Below are 17,398 nucleotides of genomic sequence, written 5' to 3' on the forward strand. Positions count from 1 at the left end.
TGAGAAAGGAGATCGAGAAGATGCTCCAGTTAGACATAATTGAAGAGTCCACTAGTGAATGGAATAGTCCCATTGTGCTTGTCCCGAAACCCAATGGGACAATTAGGTTCTGCAATGACTTTAGGCGCCTAAACAGTATGCCGCAGTTTGATGCCTATCCTATGCCACGTGTGGATGAACTAGTGGAAAATCTTGCTGGTAGCAACTATTTGACAACCCTTGATCTAACAAAGTGTTATTGGCAAGTTCCCCTGACTTCCACAGCCAAGCCAAAGACTGCATTTTCCACCCCTGATGGTCTCTATCAATATAAAGTCCTACCCTTTGGGTTGCATGGGGCACCTGCCACCTTCCAAAGGGCCATAAATAAATTGCTACGACCTCACACAGCTTATGCAGCCGCTTACTTGGACGATATAGTGATTTATACCCCAGACTGGGGATCACATTTAGCCAAAGTTGAGGCGGTCTTAGCTTCATTAAGGTCCGCAGGGTTAACAGCTAACCCAGAGAAATGTGCCATAGCCATGAGAGAAGCCAAATATTTGGGGTACATTGTTGGTCGAGGGCATGTAAAACCCCAGCTAGACAAAGTGGAGGCAGTCAAAAATTGGGCAAGACCAGAAAAAAAGTCGCAGTTAAGAACCTTTTTAGGCTTAGTAGGTTACTACAGGCGGTTTGTAAGCCACTTCGCCACTAGAGCTGCTCCACTTACGAACATGTTAAAAAAAAGTTGTCCAGATAGATTAACCTGGTCTGACTCTGCAGAAACCGCCTGGTCTGATCTTCGGTTAGCTCTTTGTTCCTCTCCAGTTTTTACCCGGAGGTTCTTCCTCCAAACTGATGCTTCTGGTGTTGGCTTAGGTGCAGTCTTGTCACAGGATGGAGTAGAAAATCCTGTCTTGTACCTAAGTCGTAAGTTGCTTCCAAGGGAACAAAAATATGCCACTGTGGAGAAAGAATGTCTCGCCATAAAATGGGCTACAGAAGCTCTGCGCGATTTTCTCCTAGGCAGAGAGTTCACCTTAATAACAGATCATGCACCATTGAGATGGATGCAGAACAACCGGGAGGTAAATGCCAAGGTAACCCGCTGGTTCTCAGCACTGCAACCTTTCAAGTTCTCAGTAGAACATAGACCTGGGATTCTGCACAAGAATGCAGATGCATTGTCACGAAAATATGCGCTCTTAGCGAAGTCCACGCCCCCCTACTTGGAGACGCTAGGGGGAGGGATATGTAACAAAGGGAGGCATTTATCTGACAAGATGCAGAGAAAACATACAAGCAGAATAAAACATTGGCGCAGTTATGCACCCAGATTGAGGTTAATTAAGTAAAGACTTATGTATAGTTTAAAGCAGGCCTGTCCAACCTGCGGCCCTCCAGGTGTTGTGAAACTACAAGCCCCAGCATGCTTTGCTGGTAGACAACCAGTTGATAGCTGGAAGGGCATGCTGGGACTTGTAGTTTCACAACATCTGGAGGGCCGCAGGTTGGACAGGCCTGGTTTAAAGTTTGGTTAACTTACATGATTTGAAAGCTCCTTCCTCTCAGCAAACAGACAGGGTGTGTCTGTTAGTGCAAACAGAGCCAGTGATGGGTGTTTCCTTTTAAAGAGAAGGTGGGTGTGTCACCTGTCCATCAAGCTAAGGCTGGGGGAGGAGTATCAGGTATAAAAGCTTGTTTGTATCATTTGTTCAGTGAGATCAACGCTGGGGAAGCTGGCTGGTCTTGAGAGAGCTAGTCTATGTCTAGCTAGCGTTTAGGGTCTCCAAGAACTGCTGTGAAATCTGTACGGTGTCAAAACATTTATCATCCTGACAATAAAACAACATAAAAAGAAAGAAGTTGTTCGCGTGTACTTCAGCAGTAGCTGGCTCTTGCCACAATATATATATACATATACACACACACATACATATTCTTTTTTTTTTTTATTAAATACCGGTGGCTTGCCCACCAATACAATGGGAGCTTCCAATACAGTAGGAGGCTCCCATTTAGGCAGGACAGGACAGACACCCACCCCTGCAGCCATTATTGAAGAGAAGAACAAGGCACAGCAAGAAGAAAGAAAAAGAGAAAGAAAGAAAGAAATTGCAATCACTTGTATTCAGGTAAGTGTATGTTCAGTTTTTTAATATTACTTTTTAATTGTTACTGTTAAAAAAGAGATTTTTTTTGTATATGTGTGCGAATAGATAATCATACAAATAGTGTAGTGTTATTTGCATGATGGTCTACTAGTATATATATATATATATATATATATATATATATATATATATATATAGGCCGCTACATATGGGCCAGTGCTATGTGCTTGCCCCCCGGGCAAAATTTGCCAGCCCTCCCATGCTCTGGACCCTCCTACTACGCCCTCCCTCAGGTGCTGCATTGCTTGTTGCCTTGTGTGGAGTGTAGGGGAGGGAGGAGCATCTTCTGCTACTCTGTCAGACTGTCAGTCTGTCTTTGTGTCTCATTATATATCCCATTCCTCATCCATAAATACTCCTTATGTTGCTGCACCTCCATTTAACCATGATTCCCAATCTCTACATCCCTGTATCCTTGCACCCTTATCTTACTCACAATGAACCCCATCTTTATACCACTGAATCCCCCATTTATGTCCTTGCACCACCATCTTGTTCACTATAAACCCCATATCTACATCCCTGAATCTTCCCTTTATGTACATATCCACCCTTATCTGACTAACCATGAACCCCATCTCAACTTCACAGAATCTTACTTTTATGTTCCTGCACCCAATCTCACAGACCATGAAACCCATATTTATGTTTCTACCTCACTAGCCCTGAATGCTACACCTGATCAAATGAACAGGAGATGACGACTCCTCAGGATGAGAGGAAACAGGTGTTGTGTTATTTCAGGTGAGTGCACAGTGGGCACCTGGAAGTGATCTATCTTCTCCATCATGGTGCCTCAGCTGAGGGCTAGGGTCTGTGACTGGTGCTCAGCCTGATTGGGAGGAGATCTCGGGGGGAAAAAAAGATGATGGAAGGCCTATCTCGACCCATCACACTTCAATGTCCTTGGGAGGTATGCCTAATAAGTCTGCTCGCTCCCTATCCCTCCTGGACTTCGAGCATCACTGTGTGCTAGGCCCAAGCAGCAGGCAACACTGGTGGTGCTCCCTTCATTCCAGTGCCCTGCCTGTCTCCCTGCACGGACTCTTCTACCATCCTAACCATAGTGTAGACATGTGGCTTTACAGTGTTAGTAGTAAATGTGCAAGTCACATTACCCTGTACGGAATATAATAATGTAATGAAGTATCACATACATAAGAGAGAATAGTGTCTTGACAGTGTTATAAAAAAATGTGAAATTCACATTTTTCATATCAAATGTAATGAACTACAAACACACCCACAGCCGTTGTGTAATCCTTAAGTTTACTGGCCTATATGTAGAATTGTGTATTGCAAAATGTTGTACATACTGTGAATAGTTGGTCTAACTTACAATCCTCATAATAGTTGTTTTACTGCAATACTAAAGTTAACAAAACTAAAGTTAACAAAATTTGTATTTGCCATTTCCTTTTGTAAACACAATATTGCTTCCTTAGTTTTGCTAACAAATATTGGAAGATTGAAAAAAATAGGGCAATCTGGCTGTGGAACAGCCACACTGATAGACATCAGAAAGAACATATATTGTAAGTAAGAAGTACAAACTATCTCATGGGGTTTTGTATATCCAATATACGTGTCTATAAAATCCAAATGTATCTATAATAAAAGAATAATCACTAGAATAAAATTAGATGGCGTTTCATACAAGGCATAGGTTCTTTTATATAGAGAACAGAACTCATTGTTGACTTTCAAAATCATTTTTAATTATAATGTGGGCTAAATTGCTTTTTGTAATATCATACTTGCCAACTTCTTCTAGTTGGCGGACGGGAGCTGCCGGGGGGAGGTGGGTGTGCGTGGGGCATGGCTCGGAAAATTGTGTCATTTTGGACCCGCCCTCCGTGACGTTTAGACGCCTTTGCGTCATTTTACAGCCGGGGGGGTCAAATTTTGGGCCTAATTTTGCTTCACTAGGAAGTGGGCAGATGCAGGAGACTGCCATACACTCCCGGGAGTCCGGGAGACCCACCCGGACATTCCGGGAGAGTTGGCAAGTATGTGTAATATGGGTGAAATTATTGAAATGTGGGTGGGTAAGTATTAATATGCTCATTTGGAGGAAAGAATCTGTGTTTAGACTGTGAGCATATTACCAGCAGTGCAGATAATCTCTGTGTCATATGACAAATGTGTTAAATGTGGAACTAATTGAAATAAATTCATACTTGCCTACTCTCCTGGAATTTCCAGGAGGCTTCTAAATTTTGGGGAGCCCTCCCTAACTCCCAGATGATCCGAAAACCTCCCGGACATTTGAGGAGGCAATTGCACCACTAAGCCCATTCCCCGCCTTTCAATGCCGTAAAGTTTGGCTTCTTTTAACAGTAGGTGTGGAACTATGGTGATGCAATGGTGTCACCATGCCCCCCTTACACATGTACAAAGGACCAATGTTTTAAAGTTGGCAATTATGAATAAAGTGTGCAATACATACTTGTAATTAGACATTTTTGCTAGACATGATGATTCTATGTATTTCTTATTGTTAATACTTGAAAGATCCTCATTACATTAGGAGTAACTGGAGGAAAGGCGAATGAAAACTGACCACTCAAATTGTAATCAGTAACTAGCTGAATTCCACTACATCAACGTGACTCAGCAAAGCCCCAAATACAGCCTGACAACTTCCTATCACATCTTTAACCTCTGTCCCAAAGAAAACTGTGGCTCTCCAGTTGTTGTTGATTCCCAGCCTGCACGATTCTCTAAATATCTGCAACCATATTTGTGACGATTTTTATTGTGCCATACAGCATGAATGGGGGACATGTGAGAAACTCTTCACCCCATTATATGTTTCCTGTTATCAGTCTCCTGTGAGTTTAAAAAGGTCTTTTCAGTCCATATGATTTCGCTATGTATAGGACGGCACAAAAAGTTCTATTCAATACATTGTACGCATAACTTTCTCATATATAAAATACATTTTTATTTCCTGCTACTGCTCACAAAATGTGTTTGAATCCCATACTAATATATAAATATAAATACACATATAGCTACATATACACATTTACTTTATTACTTAGCCATTCCTGTTTTCTGTTGTCCTACTCTGATGTACTTTTGCAGGGGGACACAAAATAGGGAAGTGTAATGCTTGACACCAATTTATTGAATTCCCTGCAGGATTGCATCCACTGGATTATAATATCTACCAGGTGTAATTCTATATTTTTTTCATTAGTGATGTTGGTGGCACATCAAACAGCTTGGCCCCACTAAATAATTAAAGCATGGCGTCACCTGGAGCCCCATTCAGCATCATCCAATAACAAATAGCTTCCTAGACTGGTCTCTTGTGGTTGTCTGCAAAGTACTGGTGATGCCTTGCTTAGACCATTTAGCATTAGTGTCCAGACACATCAATTTCATCCGTTTTTCCCCATTGAATGAAGAAAGAAAATAAGAAGATTTTCTTTCAATTGGACTATGACAGTCTATTGTACTGAGATAAGTAATGAGTTCTAAGTGGTGATGTCCGGCACTGAATGTTCATCCTCTCCGGTGGCCCCCTCTGCTTTTCTAAGCATTTGCAGGGTCTGGAGGGGCATGTTGATTGCTAGTTACACCCTTGCATCTAATGTATGTGGTGCACACATATCACTCACTCACAGTTGACAGGACAATTGTAGTAGAACAGCATGGACAGAGTGATTGCATAGCGATTTAAGAGAAACATAGCAACACACATGCAATGAGTTATTAGTGCAGCTAAACCACATCAGAACAGATTCCATAATTTCAGGATCAATAATGATTAAGGGGGTTAATGTAAAATGGATTAATTAATAATGATGGGGTTAATTAATTATGAAGATAGTTATAATTAAAAACAGGTTAATGATGTTGAATAGGTTGTTATGATGAGGCTAAATGATTATAAGGAGGATTATGTGGGATGCAGTAGGTTAAAGGTTTGCTTAACAAGAAGCACTGGTACTTTTAGTTTTGTGGAGCAGTGCAGAAATGCAATTTCATTTTTTGCAGCAATATTATTAAAATGAGAAAGGAATGGAAAGTGTAAACTTTGGAAACTTTTAGGGGAGTTCCTTGCTGTACGAATGAGCTCACAGCCATTTCCAGTCTCATCATTATCATCAACATTTATTTATATAGCGCCAGCATATTCCGTAGTGTTTTACAACAGTCTCATCCTATAATTTTAATAACATGCATTTGCACTTGCATTTCTACAGAGTAAACAAATTTTTCGACATAATTTGTCCAATTTTTTAAAATAAGCTTCAAAACGCACAAGTGCCACATGTAATAAAAGCTGTCCTTATGTTGCTTCTCTCTCATAATTATTAATATTAAGCCAAATGATGATAAGCCGAGAAGTACTTTAGCAAAAATGTGAAACGTTTTATTTAATGAAAGGTGTGGTTCTGAAGTGAGGTTACACTTTTCATGTAACATTTACACTTTTGCACAGTACAGCTCTTCAGTTTTACGGCTCCTCACAAATCTAGTTGCACTCCTAATATGCAGAGGTGCAAAGAGTACAGTAGGAGTGCCCCTTGATTTGCTCCAGCAGGCCACCTAGTGGTGCAAAACCAAGGCGTATACAGGGCCTTATTTAGTAAGCTAGACTAATAAGAAAAAAAAAGAGCAGATTTGCTCCTGGACAAACCATGTTGCAATGCAAGGATGCAGAGGTCCATGCTGTGAAAATCCTGCCTGCTTTTGCATGTAATGCACAAATACTGGACAGATTTTCTTTTTACACTGCAATTTAGAGTTGATCTAGGACACGCCCACACCCATCTCTAAATTTATTCTCACATTTTGAACATGCCCCTCTCTCTTGCAGTACAACATGATTTTGCAGAGGTACAAATTTGCTCCTATTTTTGCTTTGCTGCTATCGCTAAATGTGGTCCACAGTGAGCATTGTAAATGAGGTCCAGAGTAAACAATGTATGGGTGTTCACAGGCTGATTGAAAGCTCTACTGGCTTCTGTATTTTTTGCCCTTTGAAGTTCAGTCTGTTGAATTCAATTGTGATTTGCTTTAAAGTCTTCCCCTTTGTCTCTGGTTGGAAGAAGAATAGGAATGTTACTGAGGCCATCATGTTGACAAGAAAGATGAGGAAGCAGTAATGACCAAGGCCAGCCTAAAAATAGAGAAGAAAAAGTGAAGTCAGAGTAGTAACGACTGAGCCTTTAAACCAATTCTCCTAGTGTGAATGAACAGTGATGACCATAATATGCCTGATGCTACTGGACACACATGAAGCAGAAAAATTACATTGGTGCAGAAAATTTATTCCAATAGATGCTGCAGGCTGCAGATACAAGGTTCTCACCTCACATCCTAGCTCACCTATACTCCATGGGGTCTATTTATTCTGACCCTGCAATATTGAAGATTTTATAGCATGCCTATCACAACAAGATCAAATTTTCTATTGCCCTATTCATCAATAAAAAGTTACCAGGGCAGCTGAGCAATGCTCAGCTCCACAACGACAGGGCCGTAATGAAGGCGGTTCATCCTCCCAGTGCGCAAGCCAGAGAGGGTACAATAGCTGCCCGCTATTTTGCCATGCTTCAGACCCCAGGTGAATATGAATGTGGTGCTGCCCTGTGTCGTTACGGCTCCCTGCACCGTTATGATGTCATGATGCTGTCAGTGGAGAGGAGCTGAGAGCAGCCAGGAAGACAAGAAGAAGACAAGAAGAAGCAGAGAAGCAGGCAGGAAGAGCGATGAAGAGAAGGTAAGCCTGAATTTAGATTTACAATGCTAGATTCTGGGAAAAAATAAATAGTAAAGTAAACAAAGAAAAACAAGGAGGCCCCCTCAAAGGCAAATGCTTTATTAATAGGGAGAAGCCCTAAACCCAGTGAATTTAGGGCTTTTCACACATTGATAAACACACCCCCATGTCTTGTATCTTTGCTCCTGGCTCCATTGACAATATGCTCCTCATACAGTGCCTGATTTAATAAGGCACGCAAAATGAATGTATTATCCTTTTTGTTTTAAAAACACATTTAAATCAAGCATACGTATGGCCATAGAAGCTGTGGCTGGAACACATAGAAATAACTTATTGTAGATATTTATATTAATTAGAAGTGCAATGCATATCATTGCACATGTATATCATTGCAAATGTACTTATCTTTTTATATTGGTATGTGTTTTGTGTGGAAATGATTAGACTTCTGAGACAGTATGTCATGTTTGGGTTTTGCAGCTGTCTAGAGACAGTTTTCTATTGTAGAAAAAAATATAAATACACTAAATGGGCAAATGTATTTGCACACCCGAACATTACATCCATAAATGCTTGTTGCACATCTCATTCCAAAACCATAGACTCCCTCTTTATGGCTGTGGGGATTTGCATCCATTTAGCCGCAGTAGCATTAGTGAGGTGGGCCACTGATGCCAGCCAATAAGTCCCACCTCACATTCGCTATTACAATTCATCTGAAAGGTGTTCAAATGGTGTTGAGGTCAGGGCTCTGTGTAGGACAGTCAATTTCTACCATACTAAGCTCAGCTTTTTGCACCAGGTCACAGTCATGTTGGAATATAAAAGGGCCTTCCTAAACTGTTGCCACAAAGTTGGAGGTACACAATTGGCAGTACGCATTCAGGTAAAAAGCATTTTTCTGGAACCACCAAACCCAGAAAAATCCATCTGACTGCCAGATGCTGAAGTGTGATTTGTCACTTTAGAGAATGCATTTCCACTGCTCCAGAATACAATGGTAGTGTGCTGTACACCACTCCAGTCAATGTTTGATATTACGCATGTTGATCTTAGGATTGTGTAGCATTTGCTCACCCATGGAAAACTAAACCTTGAATCTCCTGACTACCATTTCATGTGCTGTCTCACAGCTGAACTTCTGTTGCTCCTAGACATTTTGACTTCACAATAACAGCACTTACAGTTAACCAGGGCAGCTCTAGTAGGGCAAGAATTTGACAAACTGACTTGAAAGTTACTGAGCTCTTCTGTATGACCCATTATACTGCTAATGTTTGACTATGGAGACTGCATGTCTGTATGCTTGATTCTATGCACCTATTAGCAATGGGTGTGGCTGAATTGGCCAAACACACTAATTAGAAGGCATGTCCACATAACTTTGGCCATGTAATATATTTTTACACTCTCAGTGGCTACTTTATTAAGTACACCGTTATAGTACTGGGTAGGATCTGCCTTTGCCTAAAAGGGTTAGGCACATTAAATATGGAAAGCTTAGCAATGAGGGCACACTCTACCCCCTTTCCTAAACCAGTTTCATTGCTAAATGAATAGCTCCCACGTTTAATAATTAGGCAAACAGCCCTGACATTAAATTAATAGTATTGACATTTACAAAATAAACATATTCCCCTCAAAGACATTAATTAATAGTATTTACATTTAATTAATACACCTACTCCCTCAAGCAGCCCAGACATTAAATAATTAGTATTTGCATGCAATAAACCTATTACCCTCCCTATAAAGCCCCAACACTAAATAGTGTTATTGAGGATAAGGTCACCTCTAAAAAAGAGATGGGCTTTCAAAGAGCATCTAAAGATTTGAAGGCTGTGGGAAAGTCTGATTGAGCATGGTAGGGAATTCCATAAGTGGGGAGCAGCACGGGAGAAGTCTTATAGGCGGGAGTGAGAGGTGGTTATCAGAGACGAGATAAGGCGCAGCTCAGAGGTAATACCGCTGACAACCTGTTTGAAAAACTAAGGGATGTCATTGCAACATGGCTTATCCTGATTGGACTCTCCTGAGGATATGTGATTTCTGATAACGCCACCAATATTGTTAGAGCATTACAGCGGGAGGAATTGCATCACATTCCCCATTTTGCTCACACAATCAACCAAGCTTTTTAAAAAAAGTAACATGCAGGAGATGCGGTCTGTGTCCCGAAATAATTCGGGTCATTTTCGGCATTTTGCCAGGATCTGAGACTTAACACCATCTTGTAATCGGATCACTATATTTTGGCAGCTGTGAATGATCCTAGGTTTAAGAGTTATGTCTTCTGTTTCTTTCCAACTGACCCAGATCTCAAGAGATGCAATGAGATCCTGGTCAGCAAGCTGACAGCTCAAGTGGTACATACCAAATGATGTCTACTCCTTCAGTTTCTCTAGAAATTGCTGCTAGGAAAAAGGTTTCCCAAGACACAATGTCAAAATGGTGATGCAGATGAGTCTGCACAACATTTTGACATTTGGTCTGGTGTAAAAGAATTGCCCAAAACTTGTGACAACTCTTCCGTAAAATGAACTAAAAATTCCATGAGGAAGGCCATTACCGGCAATTACATCAGACTTCTGTGATGGTGGATTCCAGTGGGGATGAATTAGTATTGTTTGAGGATGATGTACACACTGATGTGGGTGAATATGATGACAGTGTAGATTGCAGTTGCTGAAATCTAGCTGATGAAGGTATGCTTGGTAATATTTTGGGTAGAATGGCACATTGGCAATTTTATGTCTTTCTACAATAAACTTTCACCTTTATTTGAAAGGTTTTTTTTTCTTTAAAAGGTACAAGCTTTTTATTTACATTTTGCTTTCCCTGACTTAAAACCACCATGCACTTGAACATAGGCTTTAGCACATGAGGTAGAGGGATTCGTATCATCATGACTGAGACTGGAGAGTAACAAGAACAATGTGACAAGGACACTGCCACCCCTCCTGTTTTGGTATGAGCTATGGAACAGTAGAATGTTACTGGAGACTTTTAAGAACACTGACAGCGCTATTATTACAATTTCTGTTGCAACACTAAATAGTGTCACCTCTCCTATTTCTGGGTGAGCTATGGCACAGTACAATGTAACTGCAGATTTTGAAGAACACTGCCAACCCTATTATTTCTATTTCAGCATTGACAATTAGCAATGGAGCTGTCCTGTTGGTGTGTGAGCTATATAACACAGTACAATGTGACTGCAGATTTAGACCAAGACTGCAGCCCTATTATTTCTATTTCAGCAATGACAATTAGCAATGGAGCTGTCCTGTTGGTGTGTTAGCTAGATAACACAGTACAATTTGACTGCAGATTTAGAACAAAACTGCCAACCCTATTATTTCTATTTCAGCAATGACAATTAGGAATTGAGCTCTCCTGTTTGTGTGTGAGCTAGATTACACGGTACAATGTGACTGCAGATTTAAAACAAAACTGCCAACCCTATTATTTCTATTTCAGCAATGACAATTAGGAATTGAGCTCTCCTGTTTGTGTGTGAGCTATATAACACAGTACAATATGACTGCAGATTTAGAAGACCACGATTGCCAGCACTATTATTTCTATTTCAGCAATGACAATTAGCAATTATCAGCTCTCCTGAATGTCACTGGAGACTTTGAAGAACACTGCTACCCCTCCTCTTTTTTTTCTACCTATGATGCTGCCCAACTGCAATAGAGACTGCCAAGAACTGTGCTACCCCTTCTGTGTCCCTCTGTGAAATGGCGCTGGATCGCCGTGGAGGGTGGTATTTACAGAATCCAAAACTCACCAGATTCGACGACGTAACGATAAAGTTTTGCCTCGTTTTTAATTCCGAGGGCGCGCAAAAGTACCGAGCTGGTTCGGCTCGGTATTTAGATTCCCGAAGTTCAGGTGTGCTCGGTTCTCGAGGAACCGAGTCTGAGCATTTCTAATAATATGCCACATAGCAGTGTCCCTCAATACATAGTATGCCGAATAGCTGTGCCCCTCAAATCATAATATGCCACATAGCTGTGCCCCTCAATTCATAGTATGCCACATAGCTGTGCCCCTCAATTCATAGTATGCCACATAGTTGTGTCCCCAATTTATATTGTGCTTCACACTTACCTTTGAAGACACGTCTTCCGTTCCAGAAACCTGGGAGCTGCTTACTAAAGCAGCCAATGACTCAAGAAACTGAGCTGCTGTGCATATACAGAAGCTCTGTTTCGGCCATCATCGGCTGCTTTAGTGAAGCAGCTTCGGAATGCCGCTGTGCCAGACAGAAGTGGTCTGCGTGCCACCTCTGGCATGCGTGCCGGGGGTTGTCGTCCCCTGCTATAAGCCATAATGAAACTTGCAGATCACCCTCTGCGATAAGTTGACCTGAGAAAGTGGAGACACTGCATTCCCTTTACAGATAATTGCAGACCTCATATATGTTGACATGTTGCATGCCCTGGACTTAAATAACTAAAGAATGTCATTTTTTTGGTAACTTATTAAGAACAATTTATTTGCTTTATCTAAAAGCACTTAAAGTACAAAATAAGTAGGCAGAGCAAGAGCAGAACATGATGTATATGGTGGAAGGGTTACATTGGAAAGGATGTGTTGAGTGTAGACATGTACTGTACACATACATACAGTCAGCCTCTCTCTTGCTATTTCATCAAACATCTTCCTTATCGTTTGAACTAGAGATGTTCACTGACCCCCGTGTTTTGGTTCCCGTTTTTTTTCCTAAAATCCCTATTTTCTTTTGCTAAAATCACATAATTTGCCTCTTTTTATACCTACATTATTATCAACCCCAATAACATTAATTTCCAATCATTTCCAGTCAATTTTTGTCAAATGATAAGAACACTGAGCAATGGGACTGGAGACTGGAGAGTGACAAGAACACTGCTACCCCTGTTTCTGTGTAAGCTATGGCGCTGGATCTCCTGGGGAGGGAGGTACTTATGGAATCCAAAACCCGCAAGATCCGACAACGCAACAATGACGTGTTGCCTTGATTCAGATCCGAGGACGCGCGAAAGTAACTAGCCGGCTCACGAGCCTACTTAGATCCCCTAAGTTCGGGTGGACTCGGTTTTCAGTAAACCGAGCCTGGTCATCTCTAGTTTGAACATATCAGTCCAATAAAATCAAAACAATGAAGCATCTCATAAACCCCTATACTGCTGACAGCTGAAAAGCTTAAAACACAACAATTAAAAGGTTTTTTTACAATACGATAGAGCTATCAAGCTAAAAATCAAACTACCTGAGACTTAGGGAACCAGCTGCGGAGCGCCGGGCCAGGGTGCGCTCCACCTACAAAGAAAAGGGGGAGTAGTCCCAAGGCATCGAGGCCCACAGGGGATTCTCCCGGTATCCCGGTGGGCCAGTCTGACACTGCCTCCAGAACAGACTGAATTCGCTGTGGCATGATGTGTCTGATCAATGTTGACATTATAGCATCACGCAGATGCTACAGATCTGTCGGTTGCACATTCATGCTGCAAATCTCCAGATCCACCACATCCCGAAGGTGCTCTATTAGATTGATATCTGGTGACTGTGGAGGCCAATGGAGTATACTGAACTCGTTGTCATGTTCGTGGAACTATCTTATAATTATGTTTACTTTGTGACAGTGTGTGTTATCCTGCTGGAAGAAGCCATTTGAAGATAGCTAGACTGTGCCCAGGGTCGTAGGGTCAGCAACAATACTCACGTAGGCTGTGGCATTTATGCAATGTTCAATTAGTGTTAAGGGACTTAATGTGTGCAAAGAAAATATCCCTCACAACATTAAACCTCCACCACCAGCCTGCACAGTTGACACAAGGAAGGATGGATCCATGATTCATGTTTTATACACCAGGCTACGCTTTTCCAATCTTGAACTGTGAATATCTATCTACCTATCTATATATATTTACATACATACACACAGTGTGTGTGTGCATATATTATATATATATATATATATATATATATATATATATATATATTCTAGGATCCGTTACAGCAGCAACTGAGTTTAAGACACCAGCAAGTAGTGAAAGCTGTAAGAACAGGTAGGAGAGGGACTGTCTGCCAATTCAATTATGGTGTGACTGTCCAGTGGAGTTCTGACCTTGTTCTGACTATAGGGAAAGTTGGGTGGTATGAGTTAATAGTGAGGATGCGGGGATTAGTTATGATGATGCTCTGATTATAAGTATGAGCTGGGTCATGTCCTTCATGGAGTTAATTACTGTGAAGGGGTTCTTTTTGTGATACTGAGGGAGGTAATGAGGAGGGTTAATGAATGTGATTGGAAATATTTGATGATGCTAATTAATGATAGGTTATTTAATTATGGGGATGAGTTAATGATTATAAAGGGATTGCTATAATGAGGCTGAAGACGTTAAATAGTTATGAGGGGGGAGATGACAGAGTTAACAATTATAAGGGGGTTAATTATAATATAGGGGTTTAATTGGTGATTGTTGATAAAGAGGGCATAATGAGATATATAATGATTATGAGGTGCTTAACTGATCAGGAAGTTAATTATTATTATGAGGTGGTTTGATTACTACCTGGATACTATTTACTCTCTCCCATGAATGATAACACTATGCTCTTAAATTTAGACTTTTCAACCATAGGGCCGCCCAGAGCCTTAATCCGGTTCTGCTGCTAATCCCAATGGGGAGTCTGTCTTTGCCAGAGAGTAAGCTTCCAGGGGTCCTGCAGAAGCTGCCAGACAAACAGAGGGAGTCCAGGTCCAGCCAAAAGGAACAGAGGGAGTCCAGGTCCAGTCCAAAGGTACAGGGGAAATCCAGGTACAGTCCAGAGGTACAGGGGAAGTCCAGCTCCAGTCCAGAGGTACAGGGGGAGTCCAGAGGTGTTCCAGTTGCCTACAACATGTGCCCTTTAAAGTGTTGCTGCTGCGGCTATTGCTAATACCACGGCTATATGACCATTCAAGGAGGAGAGTCAACTGGAGAACTATTCAGGACTTTGATATGTGTTTATAGAGCACTCCAGGTTTCCAGAACTGGTTAGTATCTGCTGCAACGTTGAGTAACCTATTAAATGCTGCACTGCACCGCACCACACCAGGAGCCAGTTACCAGTTTTGCACCCTATTTGAGTCAGAGGCCTAGCTTTGTACTGCCTTATACTGCCGGCACTACTCCTCCCCTCATCCCTAACATTTATTAGTGCTTTTTGTCCCAGAGACTACTCTGTCCGTTTCCCATTGCACTTATTTGCTCTTATTCTTGCCCTTAGTATTTCTGAGAAGGAATGGTCAGTATGCTGTGGTACTATTGCTATAATGTCATACGCACCTCCACATAGGGAAATGTCATCCCAATCACATAGAGACCAATCCAATTGAGGCTGCCAATGATCACAAATATGGCAGCTCGGGAGGAGTGACTACACATTTCTATAACTATTGCAATAGTTAGTGTCCCTATGGAGGAAAGACAAGGTTAATATATCATTGGATATTGGCTCACATGATCATTAGGCTTCAGTTTAATTATAATGGTATGTCATTATACAGATTAGTATAGTACATTTATAACAGCATGGTTAGTACAATCTGTAACTCTTGCACAAATTTGGTAATCAGGAAAATATAATTGCACATAAATCTTTTTCACTTTTTCTAAAATACTAGTTAAACAATTAAAATCAACAAAGTTCAGCAATGCAGTAAGCTCAGTATAACAAGCCTGTTGAAGACTGCACTCCTTGCTGATATGTTTAAATGATAAAACAAGGAAGTGATGATGTCATAAGCTTTTATGTCATGCATAAAAAAACACAGGCAAGGAACTAGTCATGGATAGATACCTGGGCCCAGTCCATAGAAAAAAATGAATAAGAAAATTAACACTGCACTGCAGTAGGGGATCCAGTCATACCAGCCCTGAAGGGAAAACAAAAAAAAAAATTATTTGACTGCACCACCTTTTCTGCAGTAACCAGTGCAGATGGCACAGGCTGCTATGTATGGGCTAGATAGAGGTAATTGTTTTTACCTGAAGTGACAGAGTGACTGTGAGAAGTCCCAGCATTGTAGCCATGAGCACGTAACTACCCAATAGGATAACTTTTCTTCTACAGTGTCCTGTCAGCACACTCTGCGAGAAGGGGAAACACATCATGACTATCTTTTCCAGTCCATTCACTTCACAGCCATCCTGTGGTGGGGCTCCTAGCGTGCAAGTTCACCTCAAATTATGTTTTTGTATTTTTATTTCCCGTAGATTAGAAAAAGAATTTCCTTGGATTACAAATCAAAAAGCTCTCACTTGGATTACAAATTAAAGAACATTTTCCTTGGATTACAAACTAGGAAGATCTTGCGAAAAATACAAACTAAGAAGAATTCTCTTGGATTACAATTCCAGTGGATTACACAAAACCAATCCCATTGGATTACAAATGAATATTTTTTTTTAATGAATAAATTGTTGATTTATTTCAATAAAAGTTGCTATAATATTATTGTGTTTGTGCTTTATTTACATATTTTTAGTTTTTTAGTATATTAGAGCTGGATATTACAATTCTGCTGGGACCACTTAGATGGCAAAGTTGCCCATCCTGGGATGCCTCATATACCCAGTATTGTCTTATTAATGTTTGTTCCCAATTGTAAAGCGCTATGGAATTTGCTGGCGCTATATAAATAAATGTTGATGATGATGCCCACAACATAGAATCACATGCTCTTATATAAAGTCACCACATAGCTTCACATGCCCCCGTATAGTAAAATATTGTCCTATATGCACCATAATTCCTCATGTGTCCATGAATAATCATGTGCCCCCATATAGCTCACAGTACTATTCCCTGGGCTCCCAAGATCTGCTGCAGCTGCCACTGCTGCTCTCTACAGATCTACACTCTTCTCTATTGCTTTTACTAGGATATTTAGTTGGACATAAAAGCATGTGTTTTTTTATGTTATCACCATATCTTTCCATTGGTCACGGGAGCAGAGAGGCTATACTCACAGATAGCATGACAGCCAGGAGCTCGAAGCTTCCCATTCCCAGAGATATATAGGGGATCTTCTCCATAGGCAAGCCAGCAATTACAAAAACACTTCTTGCATAAAAGAAAATCTGAAACGCACAGTTGGAAAGCACACCATAACTGTTTTGAATGATGAAATACCCATGTTTACATTTAGTTATTTAACTAATTCACATGAGAAAATGTAGGATTTCCACAGGGGGGTTTCCCTGTGTTTTCCCTTTGTAATTTTTGCCGTTCTCTTTCTTATTGAAATGCGAGACCTTTCCATTCTTTTCAGCTGTAATGATTTTTGTGTACTGCTAATTATTATTTTGAATGATAGTAATTATGCCTTAGTTTTCCATGCAGGCACCAGCATGCTCTGACTGTTAATGGCTTTCTGGGACCTGTAGTGCACCAACTCAAAATGGTGTCTTTTTTTAAAATTATAAACACTTTTCTTACCCCACACCCAACA

At 40.8% G+C, this 17,398-nt stretch overlaps 1 protein-coding gene across 1 annotated transcript in view; it reads right to left on the reverse strand.

The window, feature by feature from the left end:
- Positions 1–6,265: 6,265 nt before the first annotated feature.
- LOC142160772 (solute carrier family 2, facilitated glucose transporter member 9-like) overlaps positions 6,266–17,398 on the reverse strand; it is a 43,898-nt gene continuing 32,765 nt past the window's right edge. Inside the window, exons 8-12 of the mRNA XM_075215758.1 lie at positions 16,917–17,027; positions 15,933–16,034; positions 15,745–15,820; positions 15,231–15,358; positions 6,266–7,296 (exon numbers count right to left, since the gene is read on the reverse strand). Coding sequence (XP_075071859.1) covers positions 7,111–7,296; positions 15,231–15,358; positions 15,745–15,820; positions 15,933–16,034; positions 16,917–17,027 — 603 coding nt within the window. The 3' untranslated portion in view covers positions 6,266–7,110. The remainder of the gene's footprint in view (positions 7,297–15,230; positions 15,359–15,744; positions 15,821–15,932; positions 16,035–16,916; positions 17,028–17,398) is intronic.

This window comes from Mixophyes fleayi, chromosome 1 (genome assembly GCF_038048845.1).
Source record: "Mixophyes fleayi isolate aMixFle1 chromosome 1, aMixFle1.hap1, whole genome shotgun sequence".
Lineage (NCBI taxonomy): Eukaryota > Metazoa > Chordata > Amphibia > Anura > Limnodynastidae > Mixophyes > Mixophyes fleayi.